The sequence below is a fragment of the Macaca mulatta genome, chromosome 11 (genome assembly GCF_049350105.2).
Source record: "Macaca mulatta isolate MMU2019108-1 chromosome 11, T2T-MMU8v2.0, whole genome shotgun sequence".
Taxonomy (NCBI): domain Eukaryota; kingdom Metazoa; phylum Chordata; class Mammalia; order Primates; family Cercopithecidae; genus Macaca; species Macaca mulatta.
Window position 1 is genome coordinate 25,964,614 of NC_133416.1, and position 24,806 is coordinate 25,989,419.

Genomic DNA, 24,806 nt, shown 5'->3' on the forward strand with positions numbered 1-24,806 from the left:
TTTATAATGCCCTAACTATTCATTCTTGTTGTAAAACTCTCTTTATTATGACAAATACAACAAATTTCCAGTAACACAATGGCTTGCCCTTCAAAGAGGAATGTTTGTTCCTTTCACAAATAACTGTCAATGCTATTAAAGCAAAGCTCTAGTAACTCTTATGGAATGGAAAGAAAGAGAGACAGATTATTTATATTTTTAGTAAGAATTGAAACATACATTTTTGTAATCTGACATGCAGAAGAAAAGATTTTTATACCGAAGGGATATTTTGTTTTCATAAAGACATTTTGCTTGCATTAAATATGAGGACTTGGCTCCCAAAGGTGTTCAACCCAAACTTGAATTAAGATGAATTTCTCCATTTGCCTTAAACCTTTATGCTGCAGAATATAATTTCTGCATCCAAGAAAGTTACTTGCTAACTTGAAATATGGATAGGCTCTTTGCCAGTTTTATACCTTTGAATCTAGGAGATAATGATGAATATAACAGCTAATGAGGCTGAATGCTTACGCGAGGCTGAATGCTTATGCTACGCTGAGTATTTTGTGTGTGCCATGTCATTTAATTCTCACAACACCTTTATCATGTAGGAATAACAGTATCTCATTTCACAGGTGAAGACACTGAGACTAAGAGATATTCAATATCTTCATCAAAGATACATGCAAATAAGGCCTGTGTTATCCTACAGGTCAAGCTCATAACCCATTACATTATACCTACCATTTAAATATTATTACTTGTAAGTTTCAACATTCATAAATGTTTAAATAAGATTAGTGGAGCATGTTTTAGAGGAAAAAAAACCCCTCAAGTCATCAAAGTCATCTAACTGGTTACTCTCTCTCAATATAGCATTATAATACTAACTGGTTACAATGCAAATATTCTATGTATAAAAACTTGATATTTTATGGTTTTATATTATATTTAATGCTAGGCTTATATCTCAAGTGACACAAAAATATCAAAATTTAAAATTTCTCTGGAAGAAAACCAGAAGCAGGATGAATCAAACCAAAATAAGAATAAAAGCAGAGAACGTGTAAGGGCCTTTACTTTTTTTTATTGTTTGGTTTAACTTTTTTTGTTGTTGTTTGGTTAAGTGTCTTTGCTTATCTCCTTTCTATTAATCAAATATTTTAGTTGTACTATTCCTACTAATTTAAAATTTCAGCCAGGGGTTGGGGTGGGAAACTAGCCATATGAAAAATACTTGGAGAGCATATTTAAAATAGTAGGAGTCATATACTACAGTATAGTGAAATTTCAGATGGAATTATCTCTGTTATCTTAAGCAACTATTACAGATGAAAGGACAATATTTTCTATAGTTCTGCTTCACTCCATAAAGGAGGTAATTGTAACTTTCACTAACACTATTACTTTTAAAATTATATGTTGAAGAAGTTCCAGTAGTAGAGAAAGCAAGACATAATGTTGTAATTTTCATGTTAGAGGCATTAATTACGCTGCCCCAAAGCTCACTGTAGCAAATAATTTGTGAGAGTACTTTGAGTCTGTTCCTCCATTTCTTCCTGTTCATTTTCTTCATTCAAGGAGCGTTTGGATAAGAAAAAGGAGTATGGCATTAAGAGAAAGGTCAAGGTTAAGAAAAATGGAAAAACTAGAGTTCATCCCTCCCTTTCGTCTTGTTTTCATACCCTCAATTTGGCAGGAAAATACTGAAACTTCCACAGGAGACAGCAAATTTGAAATGTGCATGGCTGGCTGAAGTTTTTTTTTTTTTTTTTTTTTTTTCTCTGTAGGAATCAAATAGGGCTCTATTTTCAAGTCTTGTGAAGACACTTGCCAACCAAACCCAGCTCAAAATTGTAATGTGGTTTTTCTTCTTGGTCTTTCTCTCAGAACAGTTCATTCATGACTGCAACATCTTATCTGCATGATTATATAATCATTTTTGAATACTATCTTTCTTCTAAAAAGCAAATAAAATGTCATCAAGACTTGTGATGTAAACAATCTCACTTTGAACCTTCTATGTACAAATAGATATGAAACAGCACGCTTGTCTGTTGTTTTGTTTTCTAAATTCCTTGATCTTTCAATAGCTTTCCACAAAAGATTTAATTCACAGAACACAATCACTGAACTCAGCAAAATGAAAGCAATTCAGAAGGTTGCCATTGTTACCAATATGCAAATCCTAACCATTGTTTTATTCATTCTTTCTTAATTTAATGGCCTAAGTGCAAAATTAACAATTTCTCTTCCCATCATTTTAAACAAAACAACTTAAAAATAACATATAAAATATATATGCATTTAGTTTTAAGACTATCATGGCAAAATGGGAAGAAGCTAGGTTTAATTGTCAGTTGCTAGGATTCTGGGAACCCTTTCGTTAATATCTGTTTAGCCAGGTCACTATTTAGAGTCTAAATTGCCTCATCCATAAAATTAAGGAGCTGGAATAGAAGAATGGTTTTTAAGTTTTGTTTAGCAGCAGAAATCTTTAACTCAATTTTAACCGGTAGAACTTAATATATAAAACAAATAAAAGTCAATGGTACTATTTGGAGGGTGCTTGAACATACTTGGAGTCCGGTGAATAGTTTGAAACAACATTTTCAACCATCTGTGCGGTCTTTTTCATTTCAAATATACTTGTTTGAATGATAGGTTGTTTGCCTTTCTTCAAACTCTATTCCACTTTCATATTTCATTCATTCTCTTTCATTTCAACCTCCTCTACGATCCACCAAGGATCCTTGACTGATTCATCTTTGCATTCCTTATAATGCTTAGCTCAATAGCTTACAAAGAATAAATATTTGCTGAATAAATAAAGTTTCCAGGATACTATGGGTCTATAAAAATAATTCACTTTCACATTCAAGTGTGAAATAAAACTGTTTGGTAAAAGAAAAATTTTCTCAATTCAAGAAATAATTTTGCTATGGACAATATATAGGTGGAATAAAGGACATGTATCCTAGTGTATCTAGGACATGTGTCTATTACCTAGGAAATAAATAAGTTTGAATGGCTATACAAGAAAATACTTTATATTATTTACAAAAAGTTGCATATTACATTAAAAGCACCTATGTAAACATAATTTATTTTAGACTTTGTAAGAAATTTATTTAGAATAGTTAGAGGCAGCACATAGAAACAATTCATTTGCATTACCTCCATGGAAAAATGGGAATTGACTGGAGATGTTATTCTCATTTTACAGATATAAATACTGTAACAAGGAACAAACAATAGCAAAATATGAAAAACTACCCTTCAGGAAACTACCCAGATTGTCTTCTGGATAAGTAAACTCATTGCCTACCATAGATTCTTGAGATGGGCCTTTATTTTATACCACAGAGGCGAATGAAATTATTTCTTCAAAAATAAGACATGTTGTCTCAGTTTTATTAATATACTTTAGATGCTGCTCTGAAACATAAGGAAAGTCTGTCATGCCCTAATTTTCAAGACTTCCTTTAAGCAACAAAAAATAGTTCTCAAACCTATTAATAACAGTTATTAATCAGCTAATACTATTAAATATTAACTCTAATCCAGCACATGGTATTTGAGAAATAATACATTTATTGTTCTAAAATTTTGCATGCATTATCTCATTTAATCCTCAACAATAAGAGATCATTTATACCCATTTTACAGACAAGAAAATTTAGGCATGGAGAGGTTAGGTAACTGGCCCAGAGTTACAGAGCTAGTAAGTAACAGTATGATCGTTTAAGGAAGAGATGGCTGCAAGAACCACACTCATAGCCATTATGTTATACTGCCTCTCACTAAATGAAGTGCTTCTTAAAATATTAATCTAAAGATAATAGCTTAATAAAATAAAGTTGCTTTCATCTTTTTATCTTTCCTCTATCCCCTAAGACATTAAATTTTTGTGTGTATCTATATATAATTAAGTAAATTTTCCTCTGTATATTTAATTAAGACTCCACCCTATGTTACAAGTTGTATGTAATGCAATTTGTATATCCCAGTTGCATGCTTTGACTTAACCATAGAAACAATGGATAAAAATCCATGGATAACATTAAATAGTTTTCTAGTATCAACAACAACAACAACAACAACAACCACCACCACAACAACAAAAACCCCAGCATTTGTTCCTCTTAAGGAGCATCTGTCTTCATTTGGGTTATTGGTCCTATTAAGGTGATAACTTTTACTTAGGTAAAATTTTACTCCCAAGATTGAATTTGTCTTTATAAAACATTCCTTAAATAAATTAAAGAATACTAGTAACATAAACTAAACCAACAATTAGGCTGAAGAACAAGTTTCTAAGATAAACATAATCTGTGAACTTGAAAAATATTAGTTGCCCTCTCTTCTTATCCATAGCCAAGATTAGAAAACTGAATATTTCTGTTTTTCTTGATAAAATTTTAAAAAGGATACTTTAGAAATTTCAAGAAATTGGTAGTGTTCGTAGAATTACATCTGTTGCTGGTCTTGGGCCAGCAATTCCTTTATGTACATTAATTAGCCCAAAAACATTTTAGAGTCACTTAAATATGTTTTGATTAAGATAACACAGGATACTATCAAGGAATGGGCACGGACTTGTGACCAGAAAACCTGGTACTGACTAAAGTTATATAGCTTCAGTATAGGTAATAACAAAATTTCAAATATAATTTTAAAGTTTACCATTTATTTAATTGGTCATTACAATAAAAATGAACACTTTGGAAAAACACATGTGGACTGATGTTTCTGTTAGCATGTAGTGAGACATGAAGCTGCTGAAAGCAAGAAAACCCAGAAATAGTATGAAAAAGACACTGTGTGTACTGACTCCATTGACCAAATGTCAAGCACCTCCTGGGAACTCTAGGGGTGGTAACAACTATGGAAGCAGTTCCTAATAGATTCTTCCTTAAAGCGGATTCTTGAAAAACTGCTGGGCTCTGACTCTAGCCCATACGGGCTTGGAAAAGTCAGAGAAAATGTTGGCTGCACTTTTTCAGGCCTATTTGCATATGTTCTTTAGTATGCAGATTGTCTCTGTATATAATTTAATTGTTGTTGGGGGTTTTTTTGCCTCTATTAATACATATGCAAATGACTCACTCTTGCAGCTGTGCTGTATTAATCATATGTGTGCTTCTGTCTGTCTGCCCTCCAGGCTCAGGGTCGAAGGCAGAGGAAAAGAGGGAATTCAGTCTTTTAACCTGCAAGAAAACTCACTCATGCACACAGAAGTCCAGCAGCAAACAGCACACCAGGGTTGCGACTGAAATGAAGAGCAGTTGATCATTATTCACCCTGTATGAAAATGATACGACCTAAAAGTTTAACCAAGTAGTACAATAGTTGGGTAGGTAAAGATGAATACTTAGCAAGTATACATGATTGTAAGTAATTCCTTCAATAACAAGATAAAAATCCTCACATCTAGATATTTCTATATGGTTATTACTTCCTTATTGATTTTCTGGAAGTTTCCCTTGGCCAAGCATATAAGGCCATGCTCAGTCACTCACAGTGCTGGGATATATGGAATATTCATTTATCTGTGTCCTGTCATAATTATTGACCTTCTTCAGAGACTAGCAGGAGTTTGATAAAAAGATGAGCTTCAGTATTTCATCTACCTCTACATTGATGTTACTCTCCATCAGGCAGGAGCTTAAGCCATTTCCAATATTACTACCTATACCTATGATTGCTAAGAAAAAAAGATTGATTTCAGTTGATATTTTGTATGATTCATTCTCTAACACGATCACACATCATCTATCATTTTCTCTATTCCAGAGAATGCATACTACTAATATTACTGGTTACTGAAGCTGTAAGCCCATGAGGTTTCATTTATGACAACTTGGAATTTTGAGCCTTTATTCCAAAAATATTATTATGAATTTTTTAAATAGTCCTACTAAAATAATTGTAAAAGTTTAATTAAGTCAATAAAAATCATGATTGAACGCTACTTGCTTATTTTGAATTAAGTAAGACCGTCCAAAAAGAATTTCAATCTTTTTTTCCTTCTGCTTATCACTATCAATCATTGGTTGGAGTCAACATTTTTGGCTTCCTATAGGTAGAACAGGTGGTAACCATCTTTTGGCCAAGACAAATACAGTATTTATAAAGTGAGAAATAAGTGGATAAATATTTCCTTCTAATCTCAAATCTTAGAAGTGTAGCAAAAAACAGAAACAGTACATTACAGAAGAATTACTACTATTAAAAATATTCATGATGCCCATTAAGTAAAAATGCAAATTATAACAAAAATGAATATGAGAAATAAATGCTAGATGGACTGTTGCCATCATTTGATCTTATTAATTAGAAACAGATGATTCACTTAGCTGATTTTATCTTGTCACAAATGTCCAAAAATTCAAAGTGTAACTTCATTTTGTGTAAATAGTGATATTCATTTTTAATATTAAAATGAACATAGATAAGTAAGCTATATAAATGAATCCCTCGCCTTTAAAAAGAGTCAGCATCAGTATAATAAATAAGTAAATATCCAAATCATCATTGGCTCTTGGAGATAAAAAAGAGTACTTGAGGATGTAGAAGAATGAAAAAAAGAAGGAAGGAGAGGAAGAGAGAAGAAGGTAAACTCAGTGTATTGAGTTTACTGCTAATTGGGTAGTAATTATTTTGATAAACAAATGCTTTCATTATTTAGAAATAATTTACTTCAGTATTGTATTGGCAGAATAAGCCATAATGAGTCAAATAAAAGTACCTCTAGTAGTTCATATTTTTATATATGTCTATACATACACTAACACATAATATAGGAATTCTCAAGTATTGTAACATTTGGTCTTTTCGTGTAAATTATAATGATTTTAAAAGAATTAGATAAACTGTAATAAGTGCTAAAACACATTCTTTATGCAGCAATCCATTGTTATGATAAGATAAAGGGAGGAAAGAACAGGAGAGAGAGAGAGCTGTGGACTTTGCATACTCTTAGAATCTTCCAATGGGGGCAAGATAAAATATCAAGTTCCCTGGCCATTAAATTAATATCATTTACTGCAGAAATCAATACATACTGCTTTGTTTTTATTAAAACTTCTTATGACCATTAGCCATGATAGTTGATAGTTTCTTTCATTTGTAAGTATGCATTGAATACCTGCTATTTGCTAGGCATTCTTCTGGATACCTGAGATACATTATTGAACAACAGCAACGATTCCTGTCCTTGTGGGGTGGTACATTTGGAAAAGAAAGACAATACATAAGAAACATAATACATTTTATAGTATATTTGAAGATGACTAGTGCTATAGAGAAAAATGTAGAATAAAAGAGCTAGGAAGTGTGGTATCTCTTAGGATCCATCTTAGGATTTTAAGTAGGTTGGTTAAGGTAGGCCTCAGAGAGATGGTATTAGAGTAAATACATGAATGAAGTGAAAGACTTAGCCTTCCATGCAGAGGGAAGAGCTAGAGGGAGGAGCTAGCACAAAACTCTAGGAAGGGACTATGCCTTGGTAAGATAAGGGCCAGAAAAGAGCCTAATGTATCTGGAATAGACTGAGTAGGTGATGTGGAGCAAAACAGTTACAAAATTAATGTTTGTAAACATTGTAGTGCCAAACATGCGACTAGGCACAGAGAGTGTTTTCATACGTTTCTTTTATTTCATTAAATGAGACAGTTTATTATAAAATTTCAACATTATCTTAATTAACCAAATTCAAACTATTTTTTTCCTCTATCAGCAAACCATGCCTTTGATATTTGAAATTCTGCTATTGTCTCATTTTAAAAGGTGGAGATTAATTAATATAGAAAACTAATTATTAGTATTCAGCTTAATTTCAATATTATAAAGCAAGATAGCTATTTGAGCAAAATAGATGAATAATTTAACGAAAGTACACTGTTATGATTCATTCTTCATTCTCTATTTAACACATATTTCTTGAGTCCATAAAATATTTCAAGCTCTTGGTTAAGTACAAATGATGGTGAACCACTGACTTTACAGACTTTACCATCTGGTAGATGCCAGAAAGCAGGATTTAAAACATTCTACCAGCAATGTGAGAAGGGAAATGCAGCGTGCTCTCAGAACACACGGGAGCTACTTTAAGCCAGACTTAAGACCAGTGAATTCTTCCCTGAAAAAAGTGATGTTTTAACCTGAAACCTGAGGGGTAAGTGGGAGATGGTTAGTAAAGATGGTGAGTAATGGGTTTATTTCCTGGGGTTAGTCCAGGAAGAGGAAACACCACTTGTAAAGATCCAGAGTTGAGAAAGAACTTCAAAACACCAGAGAGTCATTTAAGGTCCTTGAGCAAGAAGAGGACATGACAAAATTTTCTAAAATCAGCAAGGGACATGGATGAAGCTGAAAACCATCATTCTGAGCAAACTATCGCAAGAACAGAAAACCAAACACCGCATGTTCTCACTCATAGATGGGAATTGAACAATGAGAACACTTGGACACAGGATGGGGAACATCACACACCAGGGCCTGTCATGGGGTGGGGAGAGGAGAAGCGATAGCATTAGGAGAAATACCTAATGTAAATGACGAGTTAATGGATGCAGCACACCAACATGGCACATGTATACACATGTAACAAACCTGCACGTTGTGCACATGTACCCTAGAACTTAAAGTATAATAAATAAAAAAAAATAAAAAAAGAAAGATTATTCTGACTAATGTATAGCGTATAGTGGAGAGTGCATTGAAGGGCTCAAGATGAAGACAGAAGACCAGTTTAGGGGCTGCTGTGGTGAATCAGGAACGTAGTAAGGATAGCTCAACCCAAATGAGTGACAATTATGATGGAAGAAAATTGATAGATTCTTGGTTTATTAGTACGTGGAATGAAAAGCTAGTGAATGAATAAATGTATGGGGAAGAGGGAGGAAGAGAAGCTAAGAAGAGCTCTCATGTTTCTGGGTTGAAAAATAGATGAAATGGAGTCATTCACTAAGATCAAAGAATAAGGAAGTCTAGGGACAAGGCAGACAACCCCTGATGAGTTCCGTTTTGGACTCAGTTTACAGTGTCTGTAAATTTCTGTATATTTCCTCTTCATAGTCAACAAGCAGTGGGCTTATGCGAATTTGAAGCTCAAGGAAGATTTAAAATGCATAAAGAAAAAGACAGATTTAATATTAAAATAATAAATTGTGTCTATGGTACATGCTAATTTGTATTATTTATATACATGATCTAGATTAAGCTGACTTTCTCCATAAAAATAAATATATATTAAGATTTTTAGAATATTTTAACTGCTTCTGAAAGTACACAGTAAGGTGATGTTTCTACATGAAGAATTTTTTATTATATAAGGATCTCCAGGGACATAAAATAATAGTTAAGTAATAAACAGTAGTTTCCTTTAAAGCATATCATTTTGCTTGTCTTTTAAAATAATTGTACTTGTCTGCACTCTTTAATAAAAATTTTGGATTTGCTTATCATAATATTATCCAAGTGTGAACAATTATATGCAAAAGGTTATTTCAAATGAAAACACATATGGTAGGTAAGTAAAGTCAACCATAAGTAGGAATAGATTTATAATGTCCCTTATTTAATCTAGGTGTTCAAAAAGAAGTACTTGAATTAACATATATCCATGTAAAGAGGTATCAAATAGAAAATTCAGAGTCTGAAGTAGATAGCTGTCATTACGAATCCTGCTACTTCTTTCATTATTGCAAAGCACAGAGAGTATTTGTATTAATGTCAGTCAGCATTATTGTTATAATTTCATTAGCTGGTTATGAGTTAACAAATGTCTGAAGAGGGCCAATGTCTCCAAAGATTAACATAAAGTCTCCTGTACTTGAAGAAGCAAATATAATTGTTTAAAGCCATGGATTTTGGACTCTGTGACTCAGCTTTCTTCTTTGCCAAATGGAGATATTAATACATAACACAAAATCTTGTAATATGAATTAAATAAGATAATCTTTGGAAAATCTTTGCCAGAGAAACTAGCTTAAGAAAATATTCCATAACCATGGGTCATATAAACTAGTGACATCAGTTGTTATGGCACTTTACATGCGTTAAAATCATTAGGTTTGGACCCAAGGAAAAGAAAACAGCATCCTTTTGTATTTAAAATATATATGACAGCATCATTTTGTGTTTAAAATATATATCCCCTCCACATTACCATTGAATAAAACCACTAGTTCTTTGACAAGGCTATTTCAGTTGTTACTCCAACTGGTCTTCCTGCTGTTACCTCAACCCATCTTACTGCTGCCTTATCAAGTATAGCTGTGAGTTTATCACTACCTACTTAAAACATACACGAACAGATTAAACAAAAATAGAAAACGAGTAAGAACAAGCCAACAACAACAAACTCTTCAATGGTTCTAAAGAAAGATACCAACAATTGGTACTAGACAGCACCCACACCACCAATCATACTCCCCTTATTGAAACCTTGCTGTCCTGGCCCTACTTCAGTCAATGTTCATGACTGTATCTCACCTCTCTCATTCTTCTCACCCCATCTTTCCATTCCCACAATACATATGAGCTCATGTCTGGTGAGGGAGCTGAGGAGAGAGAAGACTTGGTTAACAGCTTTACAGGGTGGCTTGGTTCTTAGTGGTCTTCCCTGCTTACCCAAAAAGCAGAATTCGTAGAAACTGGAGAAGCCAGAATAAAGCAAAAACTTGAACGTTGTTCCTCAACGGGTTTTTCGTTGAGCTAAAAACCTAAAGACTCCTCCATCCGTAGAAAGGTCTTAGGAGAACTGGACAGTGTACAGCTTGGTGGTGTATTATGTAACTAAAGACACAGTAATGCCTGTTTTCTCTACTGAAGTTATCTAAAGCTGGAGGTGTGTTGCTGGAAAACAGTGTGGTGTTTGCTGCAGGCTGAGATGAGGACTGCGATGTGCTACCACCACAGCTCTAACAGGGCACAGAAGAGGACCTCAGCAGAAGACTACAGGGTTCTCCATGGAGCAGCACAGAGGGTGAACAAAGGCAGGTGTCATGCTACCCATGTAGCTCCTGGCCAGTAGTGGTGACATCCCAAATAAAAAAAAAAGGGCAGGAAGCATAGATCAACAGACCTGGCTTCCCCTCTCTTAACAGACCAAGAAAAGCTGTTCAATACACAAGAAAATAACACACACACCGTCTCCACGGTATCTCAGGGCAGACATACCTTCCTAAACCCACATCTGCACAGGAACAAAATTGGAGCTGAAGAACAAAAGAGTAAGCTGCACCCTTCTTACTTCTGGTCTCTAGAGCTGGGATTCTTAACTAACGATGGAAGGTGAAACAGTGAGATATGAAGTGGATATAAGATTAAAGTTTCCATCAGGACTGAATTTTAATAACTGAAAGGACTGGAAAGTGATGCAGTCTACTCAAGGTATTAAGAGATGGAAAATAGAGATTTAACAGAGCATAATTAAAAGCAGATTTTGGAGAAAATTAAAACTGACCCATATATTATACTCCACTGAGATGAAACATCTCAAAAATAGGTTTCAAAGACTGGGGTGAATTTTAGGTAAGGCTTATAATGAAACATCTGACTCGGCATTATAGTTAGCTTTTCTGTCACCCATCTCGGCAGGTTTGTGGAGAAAAAAAGAATTTGGATGCTATTTTAAGGCAAGGGGAGGGAGAGTAACAGATATCCTTTTTATAGCTCTGGGGAAGGCTGAAGTCAAGGTCAAGGGGTCTGTGAATACTGTGTTAGGAACAAGCAGAAAAGTGAGTTGGTGTAAGCACCCTAGCAAAAGTGAGAGTCAGTCCACTTCAAAGAAAAGCCAGGTTCTCTGACACGACATGTTTTAGTCATGTGTTTGATTCTGAATAACAGTTATTTTCTCACGGCAACAAACAAACAAACAAACAAACAAACAACTCGTGTTTTTGTATGTTTATGTGAATGTGTTTTAATAGTAGCTGATGGCTTTCCATGAAAAACTTTTGGATTATTACTTTTCTTGTTATACTACAGTATTGATTATTTGGGGCTATACAACTCATGCATTTTAATGGGTACAATACCACTTGTATGAAAGGAACTTTACCCCGTTTACATATCAAATCATAGGTAAAGTAACAGCAGATATGTTTGGTGTCTAAAGTTTCTCTTGTTCGGTGACAAAACTGTTTATATTTTAATATCTCAAGATAATCTCAAATATAAGAATAAAAATAAAAATCAGCATCAAATAGTCTCATACTGTCTCTATAGGAAAAGTTGATTAGATTGTTGCTTAACATAGCTACTTTCGAAGAGAGTCCTGCAATGAACATAGGAGTTGCCTCTAATTTGCTCTCACTTCCTCTCGTCACTAATCCAACGGTCAAAGGAGAATGTCTAACTTGCTTTGAAAACCAACATCTGAAATCTCTAAAACCCCTATTCCTATATTTAATCTATTGCTGGATATTATTCCCTCTTGCTAATTCCACTACTCTTTTTTGTTTTACCTATTACAATCACTTTTTCGTGTTATAGTTATTCCCCAGATGCCATTTCAAAGGGTAACAAATGTTATGTTACTTTTATTGTCCCCATGGCTCCAACACTTCCCAAGGCATTTCCAGCTCAAAGAAAACAGATACTCACAGTGTAGTTCTTCGCAGAAAAGGTAGAATAGAAATGAATGTTATTAACCTCTGTAGAACACAGTATGTCTCAGCTTTCACACTGGTAGTTCCTCCTGTGAAACTCAACTGGCCTTTCAGAAACCCACCAGGTCTTCTGATAAACCCATGTGCAGGCCAGATGTATCTGTCTCTTGATGCTACAATATAAAACTATATTTTCCTTATAGACTAAGATCATCTATCATGACAATACCTTTTCACGAGGAAAAATTAATTATTAAGTATAACTGCTTTATCTCTGACTTCTTAGGCATACTGTGTCTTTCAGGCTAACGAACATATGAAACTTCTCACAAGAGGAGAGTAATCCTATTATGAGATGATTTTCTATTCCCATTACTTGCATAATCACAAGGTCCATAGCGATAGAAACTAAGGAATGTTTTGTGGGATGCTGATTCAAAAATGTCAACAGTTAATCAAAGCTACCTGTTACACTAATTGTATTGATTTTCTTTTCAACCTCAGAGACAAAGCTTCTCATATCACTTGGACATCTGGTAAAATTATCGTTGACATTCTCGGATTATAGGAATATGTATTCCGCATGGCTAGAAAAGTCCTAATTGTGATGACTGGGATACAGTTGTGCTTATTTAGTCTCCAGCTTATTTGGTCTACTTTTCCTTGCTTGCCCAACTGAGCTGGCATTAGCAGGAGAACAAAGAGACCTACAGACCATTTCAATGATACCGGGCATCCTGAGCAATTTTAAATGCATTTTTGTTAAGTCGCCTTGCTCCTCAAGTGTCTGAATACCTTTTGCAGGTTGTTTTGTTCTTTTTACCTTGATAAGGACCATTCTGTGACAAAATTATGGCACATGGTCGTCAAAGCAAAACTACAGCTCACTTTCTTAATCATACAGGCAAGAAAAGAAATGCAATAAGCTATGTTTAGTGCAGAAAACAGGGCTAAAAATTAAGAGAATCAACATTTCAACTTTTGGTTGAGGATCAGTACAAATAAATTTAAAAACAGAAAGTGTGAGACAAATATCACGAGTCAGTTTTATTTTGCTTTAACACCATAATAGCTGTTTTCGATATTTACTTAACCTTTGTCTCCTCTGTATTGTTTCCTGACTTACCTGCAGTTGGAGTGGGCCTAAGCCTGGTGTTGCTGCGGCAGCAGCTGCCATGGTAGTTGGGATCAGCTGAACAGGGTAAGGGTCACCTAAGTAAGAGAATAATAGAGGCGTCAGCACCTTTTATCTACTCTCCACCTGCAAATTAAACTCATGCATTCACTCTTTCCAAAAGCCTTCTTTTGTGTGCCTTGCTGAGGCCTAATGAAAAGCTCTATTGTGCAGCCTTTTACTAACACTCTTTTCACAATTCTGGCTGAGAGAGGAATGTGAATAAAAGGCACAAGCAATTAAGGCGGAAACCTCATCCTTTTTTCATGATGTATTTAGGAAAATGGGAGGGAAAGTGAGCATTGATCAGAGGGCTGCACTTTATAACACACACGCGCGTGCACACACACACAATTTTAATACGAGCACAGTAACTCCTCAGCAAATTTACAGTATTATTATAAAAGGAATTTAACTTACTTTTATTTTAATGAATTAAACTCCAAAGATTTAAACAAAGTAGCTTATCTTTGAAATGCTATGTTACTGTCTTGATTCAAATAATCTCTTAAAGAATATCTTATGGACAAATTAACAATGAAGAAAATATTTTATGTGTTTTTCAAGTTATATGAAATGTTGACATCTTTGTTATCCAGGGATAAATGTTTACAAAACTATATTGTAATGAAAATGGAAAATAGATCGCTTCCCCCATAAAGTTTTTTATCTATTAAAAATACATAGTAATTCAAAATTAATCCTGAAGTTTTATTGTTATATGACCTGTAAAAATATAGGCACACACACAAACATACAGAGAAGCACATAGAGAAGATTAGTCTGCTTATTTTTGATGCAAATCAAGGGGCTTTTCTTAATGAGTAAAGAGGTACAATAGTTGCATAGGGCCCAGTGACTTGCTAAGAAATAAAAGTAATGTACATTATTTGTTATCTGACACATGACCATAGCAAATAACTAAAAATAATAGAATAATTCTGTAATACACAAAACATTTTGTAGAAATCTAATTTATAAAAAATGTGTTGAGTACTATATACATGAAAAATATAACTTAAAATAACTCAGTTAATATAGCCATTCAAAAACATTTATCGAGTAACTGCTATGTATTAAGCACTCCTCTTGGCACTAGACATAAAGCTTTGGAAAAGATTAATATGCAGATGTGAATTTACTGGGAATTTAATGAAGCTTAAACTTTGGGCTTTTGGAAATGGCCTCTTGCAGTATGTTCACTATATATTTTTATATTTGTCATATATTTTTATATTTATCAGTTTTTGTAATTTGTTGTGATTTCTTGTTATAAATGAATATTCACTTTTGTACCTAAGTGTGTGTGTGTGTGTGTGTGTGTGTGTGTGTGCCTCAGTACATAAAATTTTTGCATTTTTATTCTAAAGAGAGTCTGCCAGGTTATTTTTTAGGCTTCAAAATAGCTGGATCTACCTCTGCGGATCTGGCCTTCCAAAAGCTTACAGTTTAATGGGAGAAAAAGATAATTAAATGATTAGTATCAAATATAATGGCAGTTAAGACAATGAAATAGATAATGCTGTGGACTGTACTGTGGATGTCCCAAACCTAGTCTAATAGGTTAAACACAGCCTCCAGGAAAAGGTTATGTTTAAGCTGAAACTTGAGTTAAATTATAGTTACCTAGACAAAGAAGGGAAGAAAGAATGTTCCAGGCAGGGAGACAATTTTCATGAAGAATCAAATGGAAGTGTTAGTCATAACCCAGTCCCTGTATTGCTGAAGTACAGAGAGCAGGTAGGGAATGAGATCAATGGATTGGGGAGGGAGTCACATGCCAGATTATGTATGATTTTTGTAAATATTAAATGATCTAAACTTTATCCTGTAGGGTAAAGGAAATCATGAACGTGGAAAACAGATGGGTGGAATAAAATCACTTGAGTTGGAGGTTGAGAGCTGTAATCAACTAGTAAACAGATGCAGAAATCTGTATAACAGGTAATAATGGTCAGACTAGGGTGGTGACATGGGGATGGAGAGTGAGGCAGGGACTCAAGTGATATTTAAATGGTATAACTGGTAAAACCTAATGACTGTTACATATGAGAGTAGGAGAAGATTCAAGGATGACTTCCAGGTTTTTCACTAAAACAACTGATTGACATGTGGTGGTATACACTGGGTTAGTAAACACCGATTAGAAGCAAGACTGCCAAGTGGGGCCTAAAGGGTGTTGCTGGGGGGAACGAACAAAGAGTTCTGTTTTAGATATTTTCAGTTTGAAATTATGATTAGATATCTAAGTTGAGGTATGTATTAGACACTTGATAAACATGTTAAAATTTTAGGGGAAAAGCCCTTACAGGAGACATAGACTTGACAGTGGTTAGTATGTATCTGGAATTTAAGCTGTAAGCCTTGATGAGACCACTTAGGAGTTAATCGTAGATAAAAAAGAGGTCCAAAAAATTGGACTGTGGGATGTACTAACATTTATAGTCAGGGAGATAGGTAACTTGCAGAACAGACTGAGAAGAAATGTAAATTTGGTATTCCAGAAGCCAAGTAAAGAAAGACTTCCAGACAGTGATCATTTTTTTTCAGTGCTGGATTTAATAATGTGGACATCACTAGCAACTGCAACAATGGCGGTTTCAGTGGAGTGGAGGTTGAAAAAGCCCAATCAGAAAAAGTTTGATCAAGAGAGGATGATCGAAAGAAAGGAACTGGAGGCAGGAAGTGCAGACCCTTGCTTTTCAATGCAAGATTCTAGATGAGGAGCATTAGCATCACCTAGGAGTTTCTTGGAAATGTACATTTTTAGAACCCACCCTAAAGCTACTGTGCAGGCAGCCCCTAAGATAGAACCTCCAATGACTCCCACTCCCTGGTATTTATGTCCCATGTAATCCTCTCCCTTTCAGTGTGGCCTGGATCTGGTAATTGCCTTCTAATGCCCAGAATATGGCTACAGTAATGATATTTTACTTTTGAGATTAAGTTACAAAATATTTTGGCTGTCTTGGTTGCCCTTACCCTCTCTGTTGGAGCAAGCAGCGAGGTTGTGAGCTGCTCTATGGAAAGACTCACATAGCAAAAGACAGATGTTTTTGGCCAATAGCAAGCAAAGAAATGGGGCATACCAACAGTTAATGAAGGGAGCTTGGAACAGATTCTCCCCAGGCCAAGCCTAGAGATGACTGCAATCAAGGCCAGTACCTTGACTACAGGGGGAAAGATCCTGAGCCAGAGGTACCCAGCATGGCTGTGTCCAAATAAATGTTTGTTGTTTTAAGGCACAACAGTTTTAGGCTAATTTATTGAAGTAGGAAACATGTGACATCTGAATCAGAATTTAAATTTTAACAAGAGCCCTAGATTATTTGTATGCATATTAGAGTCTGAGAAGTGCTAGAACAGACAATTACACTGAGGTGTTTTACAGTAGCTCGTGAAAGTTGTGTGATCAAGCAAACTTTATGAGAAGGTACATATGTGGAAAAATTAGCATACCATGCTCGTATGCTAATGAGGAAGATTCAGTAAATAGAGCAAAAACCTATGATACAGGAGAGAGAAGGGACAACCAATATTACATGATGATGCTTTATCATTTCATATTTTTAATATTTAATCTCCAAAACACTATCCAATTTTATAACAGGACATTTAGATATTTAAAAGCTAAATTCATGCAAACTAGTTAAAATTGTAAATACTATTCTAGTAAGACTATTAGAATTGACAATTTAAATGCTTAAAACTACGTAATTCATTTGTATTCTTAACTTAGGATACATCATCTTAAAATTAACAAAAGCAAAATTGTAGAGACTGTGGTACTCTTCACAGTGAAAATTCATTTTATATTATTTATTTTCCCTGTTGTAAATTAACCAGTTCATAAGCACTTTAACATTTCTCATGAACAGAATTCTGCTAGCTGCTGTGAGACAAAACAAAACTTGGTCTGTATTTACTGTATTTCTGTCTTTTCTAATTAAGTGCTTATTTGAATAATGTTGACCATCATCAATAGATATTATAGGCGGTAAGGGAGAACTAATCTAGGCTTGGCTTCAATCTTAAGGGAATAGTTAAAGAAGAAAATAAGAGTGAGCTTGGCCTTGAAAATGTGCAGGTGGAGGGGAGGAGAGACGTTTCAGGTAGGGTGAAACGCATCAAAGCAGGAGTATGACATGCTAAAGGAATGTAGAGAAAAAAGTTTAAATAACAGGTGATAGAATAAAGTAGAGGGAAAAGAGATTGAAGACAAGGAGTTGGAAAACTTTTAATACTCCAATCTTGAGATCTGGATATGAAAAGGCAATGGACAAGAAATGAAACTTTAAGAAGCATTATTAAAGAGGTTAAGTAGTAGGAAGTATTAAAGATCACCTGATTCTCCATCCTAGAGACAAAGACATATTCCTAAATTTGTTTGTGACGTATTCCTACATTTGTTTAACTCCTAAATTTAGCAAAACACCTGCAGATGTTTGGGACACTTTTGCTTTACTGGCATCTAATTATTAATATCAAATTATATATACATTTAAAGCTCATTACTTGCAATACAGATTATTCCATAAAATTTTAAAATATGCATTATGTTAGAAACTATTTATTTCCTAAATTAATGAATGTGTATCAATGAAATTAACATTATCTTTCTTTTGGATATGTACAGATATGTAAATAGCTATTTTGTTTTACTCATGCTATATTGTATGTGTGTAAATGTATGTATACACAGGAATACTTTGGAGATATTGTAAGTTTGGTTCCAACTACCACAATAAAGCAAGTATCACAATAAAGCAAGTTATGCACACTTTTTTTTGTTTCACAGTGCATATAAAAGTCACGTTCAGACAAAACTATAGTCTATTAAGTGTGCAATAGCATTATGTCTAAAAAATATACACACCTTAATAAAAAATACTTTATTGCTAAAAAAATGCTATCATCTGAGCCTACAATGAGTTGTAATCTTTTTGCTGGTTAAAGGCCTTGCCTTGATGTTGATGGCTGCTGACTGATCTGGATGGTGGCTATTGAAGGTTAGGGTGGCTGTGGGAATGGGAATTCCCTTCCTTTTCTTCTCTCTTTTTTTTTTTTTTTTTTTTTTTGAGACAGGGTCTGGCTCTGTTGCCCAGGGTGGAGTGCAGTGGCACAAACATTACTCACTGCAGCCTTGACCTCCCGGGCTCAGGCAATCTTCTCACCTCAGTCTCTTGGGTAGCCGGGACCACATGCCCATACCACTCCAACCAGCTAATTTTTTGTAAAGACAAGGCTTTGTAATATTGACCAGGCTGGACTTGAACTCCTGGGTTCAAGCAATACACCCGCCTTGGCCTCCCAAAATGCTGGGATTATAGGCATGAGCCTCCGTGCCTGGTGGGAATTTCTTCAAATGAGACAACAATGAAGTTTGCAGCATTGATTGACTCTTCCTTTCACAAAAGATCTCTCTGTAGCATGTGATGCTAACTGATAACACTTATCTACAGCAGAACTTCTTTCAGCTTTGAAGTTCCATCAAATCCTGCCACTGCTTCATCAACTACGTTTATTTAATGTTCTCAACCCTTTGTTGTCATTTCAATAATGCTCACGTCATCTTCACCAGGAAAAGAATTCATTTCAAGAAACCATTTTCTTTGCTCATTCATAAGAAGAAACTCCTCACCCATTCAAGTTTTATCATGAGATTACAGCAACTTAGTCACACTTCAGGCCCCATTTCTAATTCTAGTTCTACTGCTATTTCCAGCACATCTGCAATTATTTCCACCACATCTGCAATTATTTCCTCCACTGATGTCTCGAACCCCTCAAAGTCATCCAAGAGGGGTAAAATCGAATTCTTTCAAAATCCTGTTAATGTTTGTATTTTGACCTCCTCCCATCAATCATTAATGTTCTTAATAGCATTTACAATTGTAAATCTTTTCTAGAAGTTTTTCACTAATTACTTTTTTCCAGATCCATCAGAGGAGTCTCTATGGCAGTGAGAGACTTATGAAATGTATTTCTGAAACAATAGGGCTTGAAAGTCAAAATTACTCCTTGACTCGTTGGCTGTAGAACAAGTGTTGTGTTAGCAGGCATGAAACAACATCCATCTCCTGGTACACTACCATCAGAGTTCTTGGGTGACTGGGTGCAACTGTCAATGAGCAGTAATATTTTGAAAGAAATGTTTTTTCTGAGCTGTGGGTGTCATTAGTGGGCTTAAAATATTCAGTAAATCACGCTGTAAGTAGATGTGCTGTCATCCAGGATTTTGCTGTTCCATTTATAGAGCACAGGAAAGGTAGATGTAGCTTAATTCTTTAAAAAAAACTAAGATTTTCAAAATGGTAAATGAGCTTTGGCTTCATCTTAATTCACCAGCTGCAGTAGCTCCTAAGAGTCAGCTTGTCCTTTGAAGCCAGGCATTGATGTGTCCTCTCTAGCTATGAAAGTCCTGGATGGCATCTTCTTCCAGTAAAAGGCTGCTTTATCTACCTTGAAAATCTGTTGGTTAGTGTAGCCACTTTTGCATCAATGACCTTAGCCAAATCTTCTGGATAACTTGCTGCAGCTTCTACATCAGCACTTGCTGCTTTATCTTGCACTTTTATGTTAGGTAGATGGCTTTCTGAACCAACCTCCCCAACATCAAACTTTTCTTCTGCAGCTTTCTCATCTCTCTCAGCCTTCATAGAATTGAAGAGAGTTACAGGTCCTTGCTCTGGATTAGGCTTTGGCTTAAGGGAATGTTGTGGCTGGTCTGATCTTCTCTCAATTACTCAAACTTCCTGTAACTCAACAATAAGGCTGTTTCACTTTCTTATTATTTGTGTGTTCACTGGCATAGCACTTTTAATTTCCTTCAAGAACTTTTCCTTTGCATTTGCAACTTGTCTGTCTGGTGCAAGACGCCTAGCTTTCAGCCTACCCCAACTTATGACACAGCTTCTTCACCAAGCTCAATCATTTCTAGCTTCTTATTTAAAGTGACGGATGTGGGACTCTTCTTTTCACTTGAACACTCAGAGGCCATTGTTGGGTTATTAATTGGCCTAATTTCAACATGGTTGTGTTTCAGGAAATAGAGAGGCCCATGGAGAGGAAGGAAGAGAGGAGAATGACCAGTTTGTGAAGCAGTCAGAACACAAACATTTTTTACGCTTCCCATCTTATGTGGGTGCAGTTTATGGCATCCCAAACCCATTAAAACTGTAAGATCAAAGATCACTGATCACAGATCACCATAACATATAATAATTACCAAGTTTGAAATATTGCAAAAATTATCAAAATATGACAAAGAGACACGAAGCGAGCACATGCTGTTGGAAAAATGCTGCTGACACACTCGCTCTATGCAGAATTGCTATAAACCTTCAATTTGTAAAAAATGCAATCTGCACGAAACACACTAAAGCGAAGCACAATAAAATGAGGTATTCCTGTATGTGAAAGTTTATATAAGCGAAATAATTTTTATATGTGTTGTGGGTTGAATTATGCCTGCCTACAAGTTGATATGTTCAAGTTGTTACTACTCGTACTCCAGAAGGTGACTATATTTAAAAATAGACCCTTTAAAGAGGTAATTTAAGATAAAATTAAGTCATATGCATGGGACTTAACCAAATATGTCTGGTGTTCTTATAAGCAGAACAGATTAGGACACAAACAAAATAGAGTCTGGTATGACCAGGTGTGGACATAGAGAGAAGGTGGTCATCTACAGGCTGCAGAGAGAGGTATCAGAAAAAACAACCCTGCCGACACTCTGCTCTCAGCTCCATAGCATACAGAGCTGTGAAAAAATAAGTTTCTGTTGTTCAAGCCACTCAGTCTGTGGTATTTTGTTATAGCAGCCGTAACAAATTTATGTTTTATGTTTGCCATATACGGCCTTATGTCAATATATTTGGTGTTTAAGTGAATTGGGGAAAACAAAAGACTGGCAGCAGGAATTTAAAAGACTACTACAGTTATTATGTATCTTTAATCATATATAGTTTCAAATATAGAAATATAACCGATATATCGACTAATTTCAAAAGGTTTTTGTCTAACAGCACTATGCTGTTTCAACGATGTTCACCCAACACATAAGCACGATTAACTTAGAGCATGTCTCTACCTTGTTACCATTTTTTCAAGCCAAGATTACTTTGGTTGAAGTATGCTCCAAGTTATAACAAAGCAAATACAAATAAAATACCTGTGAAAATTTTCAATACAGTCATTTAACTCTCAATTTGAAAAATTCAAAATATATTACATGGATGTGTCAGTGTTCTACAGTGGACACAGAATCTACAAAGCTTCACAAACAAGGTCGGGGTAATTTTTAATGGCAAAGGAAAATACAGAAGCTGCTGTAAAAAAAAAGAGTTTTTATTGAAGTAAATACTGTCATCTATTTGTGCCATTCCTCAATTAACTGTACTAAAAAAAAATTACAACAGGTTTATTTTGTAAATACCTCATGAAGTTCATACTTAGTAAAAAAATCATATAATGGAAAACTTTGACTTTTAAAGTTCAACCATGTGTAAGTTATTCAAATTGACTTTCAAGTAGTTAAAAGTAATTTCTTCTACTCTTCTCTACGTTTTAACCATTTGAACAATTTTTCCCTAAGCCTTTCCAAAATTAATTTGCTTCTTATTTCAAGACCAAGCAAGGAAATTCTAGCTCAAAACCAAAATATTTCAAAAAGCTAAAAAGTATACTGAGGCATGTTAGTCTATTGTTTTCAGAATATAACATAGCTTACAGTGTCTACTGACACAAATGATACAGCTCATATTAAAAGCATTCAATTGCACCATTATTATAGTTATGCATATTTAGATATTAATTATCTCCAGTCATACTATGAAGAATTCATCTCTATACTATATAACACAGCCTAAGAAAAACAATTTTTCCAACAAGTTTATTTAGGATGAAGAAAAATGTGAAATGCAGATGTGGTTTTAACAAGAGTCAACAACACACACTATTTCATCTACTGAACTAATACAAAAGTTTTGGACAGTTTTATGGCATTATCTTCACTGAAATGTGGAGACTCATTCCTTTATTAGCCTTTCATTTCTTTTTGTTTGTTTTTGTTTTGCCTCCTTGACAAACATCAGATTGCCTTCTCTAGGTGCTGGGAAATATGAAAATTAACCCCTTCTCTGACATACACACATACAATCCTGTCCCAGTCTTAATCAAGTGAGGAGGATTCACCATGTAAACTAATCCAAATATACAATAAGCAAAGTAGAAGAGTGTCAAAGTTATTCTGGAAACCTGCAAGAAAGAACTCAACCTGAAAGAGACTCGACAGTCAAGGAACTGTATTTACTGAGGTGTCTCTTAAAAGATGGCCACTATCACTACCAAATTATACTTCGGGACCATTTTACTACCTCCTTTCCATGTATTATAAATGGTAGAGGGTCAACAGTAAGCACGCACCCTTTCAGTGCAATGAAGATTGCTCCTATTTCAAAACCTTCTCAGATTGGTACTGAAAGTACCCTGTTCTTACCACTCTCATTTCCAGGTGGAGGAGGCCTTGTAGAAGTCTAAGACAAAATGAAGTTAGTAAGGACACTGTAGATGGAACTTTGGAAGAAAACTGCTTTCTTTCATCTCATGTTGCTTTCTTTCATGTCATGGGCTGATAGAGAAATTGGTGGGTACCTTCTACTTGGGGGAGCCCCCTGCCATTCACAGAACTAACAATAACAACTATCCTGTATTTATGGCTACATCCAGGGATATTTTCATTACCCTCAGTGTTTCTGATGCAGAAAGGGAATGGGGAACTATTCAGCTAAAGAAGCAAGTAGAGCTCATATCTTGAAGAGCCTTATGTTTTCCTTTGAAGGCAACGTTAAGTCACTGAAACGTTTTAAGCAGGAAAGTAGTATTTTTTGTTACTATTTGTGTTCCAGATATATCAGTTTTGTGGCAAGGCATAGAACGATTCGAAGAAGGAGAGACTGGAGATAGATATGTTAAAAACTATTGCAGTAAATCAATGAAGGAGAGCAGAGAATAGCTTTGGGAGACAGACTTGATAACTGATTTGATGAAGTAAAAGAAAAGAAAATATGTGAGAATTTTTTTTAATGTTTGAAGTTTTATTTTGGTATATGATTTAAGAAATATTGTTTCCGTAAATATTTAATTATTCCCACATCCTTTTTGAATAATTACTTGTTTTCCCACTGACTTGAAATGTGGGAAGCTATTATTTGTTGACTTTTGGCACTCTGTTGAAAATATTTTACATATACGTATACACATATATACAAATATGTAAATGTATAAAATTGCTTTTAATCTTCACAACAACTCATTAGGGTAGAAATTATTATTCCTATTCTATAAAATTTTTAAAGCTGCTCAGGATTGTCCCAAGGTTAATCATTACTAGAGTCCTTACTATTTTAATAAGGAAAACATTAAATTGTAGAACACATAGACTACTTTTAAAGCATTATGCAAATGTACACTTCAATTTTCATAACATATTCACCTAATTTTCATTCAATTAACATGTATCCAACTTTTACTATGTGGAGAACACGAAGCACTAAAAGGTACAATCCTTGCCTTCAAAACACTTTCAGTTATGAAAATAAGACATATAAATACGGAAAGTGAAATGAATCAAAACTATACAATTGGAATCAAATGAATATAGGCAGTAATTACCACAGAAAGGAATTTATACAAGTTGGATTACTGGGGAAAGAATCAGTGGAGGGGCTGAGATTGAGTTAGGCCTTGAATATAAAATACAAAGTAGAAAAGATGAGAGAAGCCTATGAGCTGAAATGCCTGCCATAGAGTAGATGCTCAATAAAAAAATGAGCCCCAAAGTAAGAGGTACAACAGGATCACAGAAATGACTAAGCAAAATTCTTCAAGAATCAGTCTGTAGTTGAACCCATTTCACCTAGTAGCAAAAAATATTTAGAAGGTTGATTACAGTCTATCGATGACCTCAAATACCAAAGTAAGAAATTTGTACATAATTATGTCTTTAAATATATGCAAAATTA

General features: G+C 34.8%; 1 protein-coding gene across 28 annotated transcripts in view; it reads right to left on the minus strand.

The window, feature by feature from the left end:
• SOX5 (SRY-box transcription factor 5) overlaps positions 1–24,806 on the minus strand; it is a 1,030,085-nt gene that overhangs the window by 93,170 nt on the left and 912,109 nt on the right. For all 28 annotated transcript variants that reach the window (XM_077953163.1, XM_077953155.1, XM_028829333.2 and 25 more), the window contains one exon: positions 13,732–13,817. In XM_077953163.1, coding sequence (XP_077809289.1) covers positions 13,732–13,817 — 86 coding nt within the window. The remainder of the gene's footprint in view (positions 1–13,731; positions 13,818–24,806) is intronic.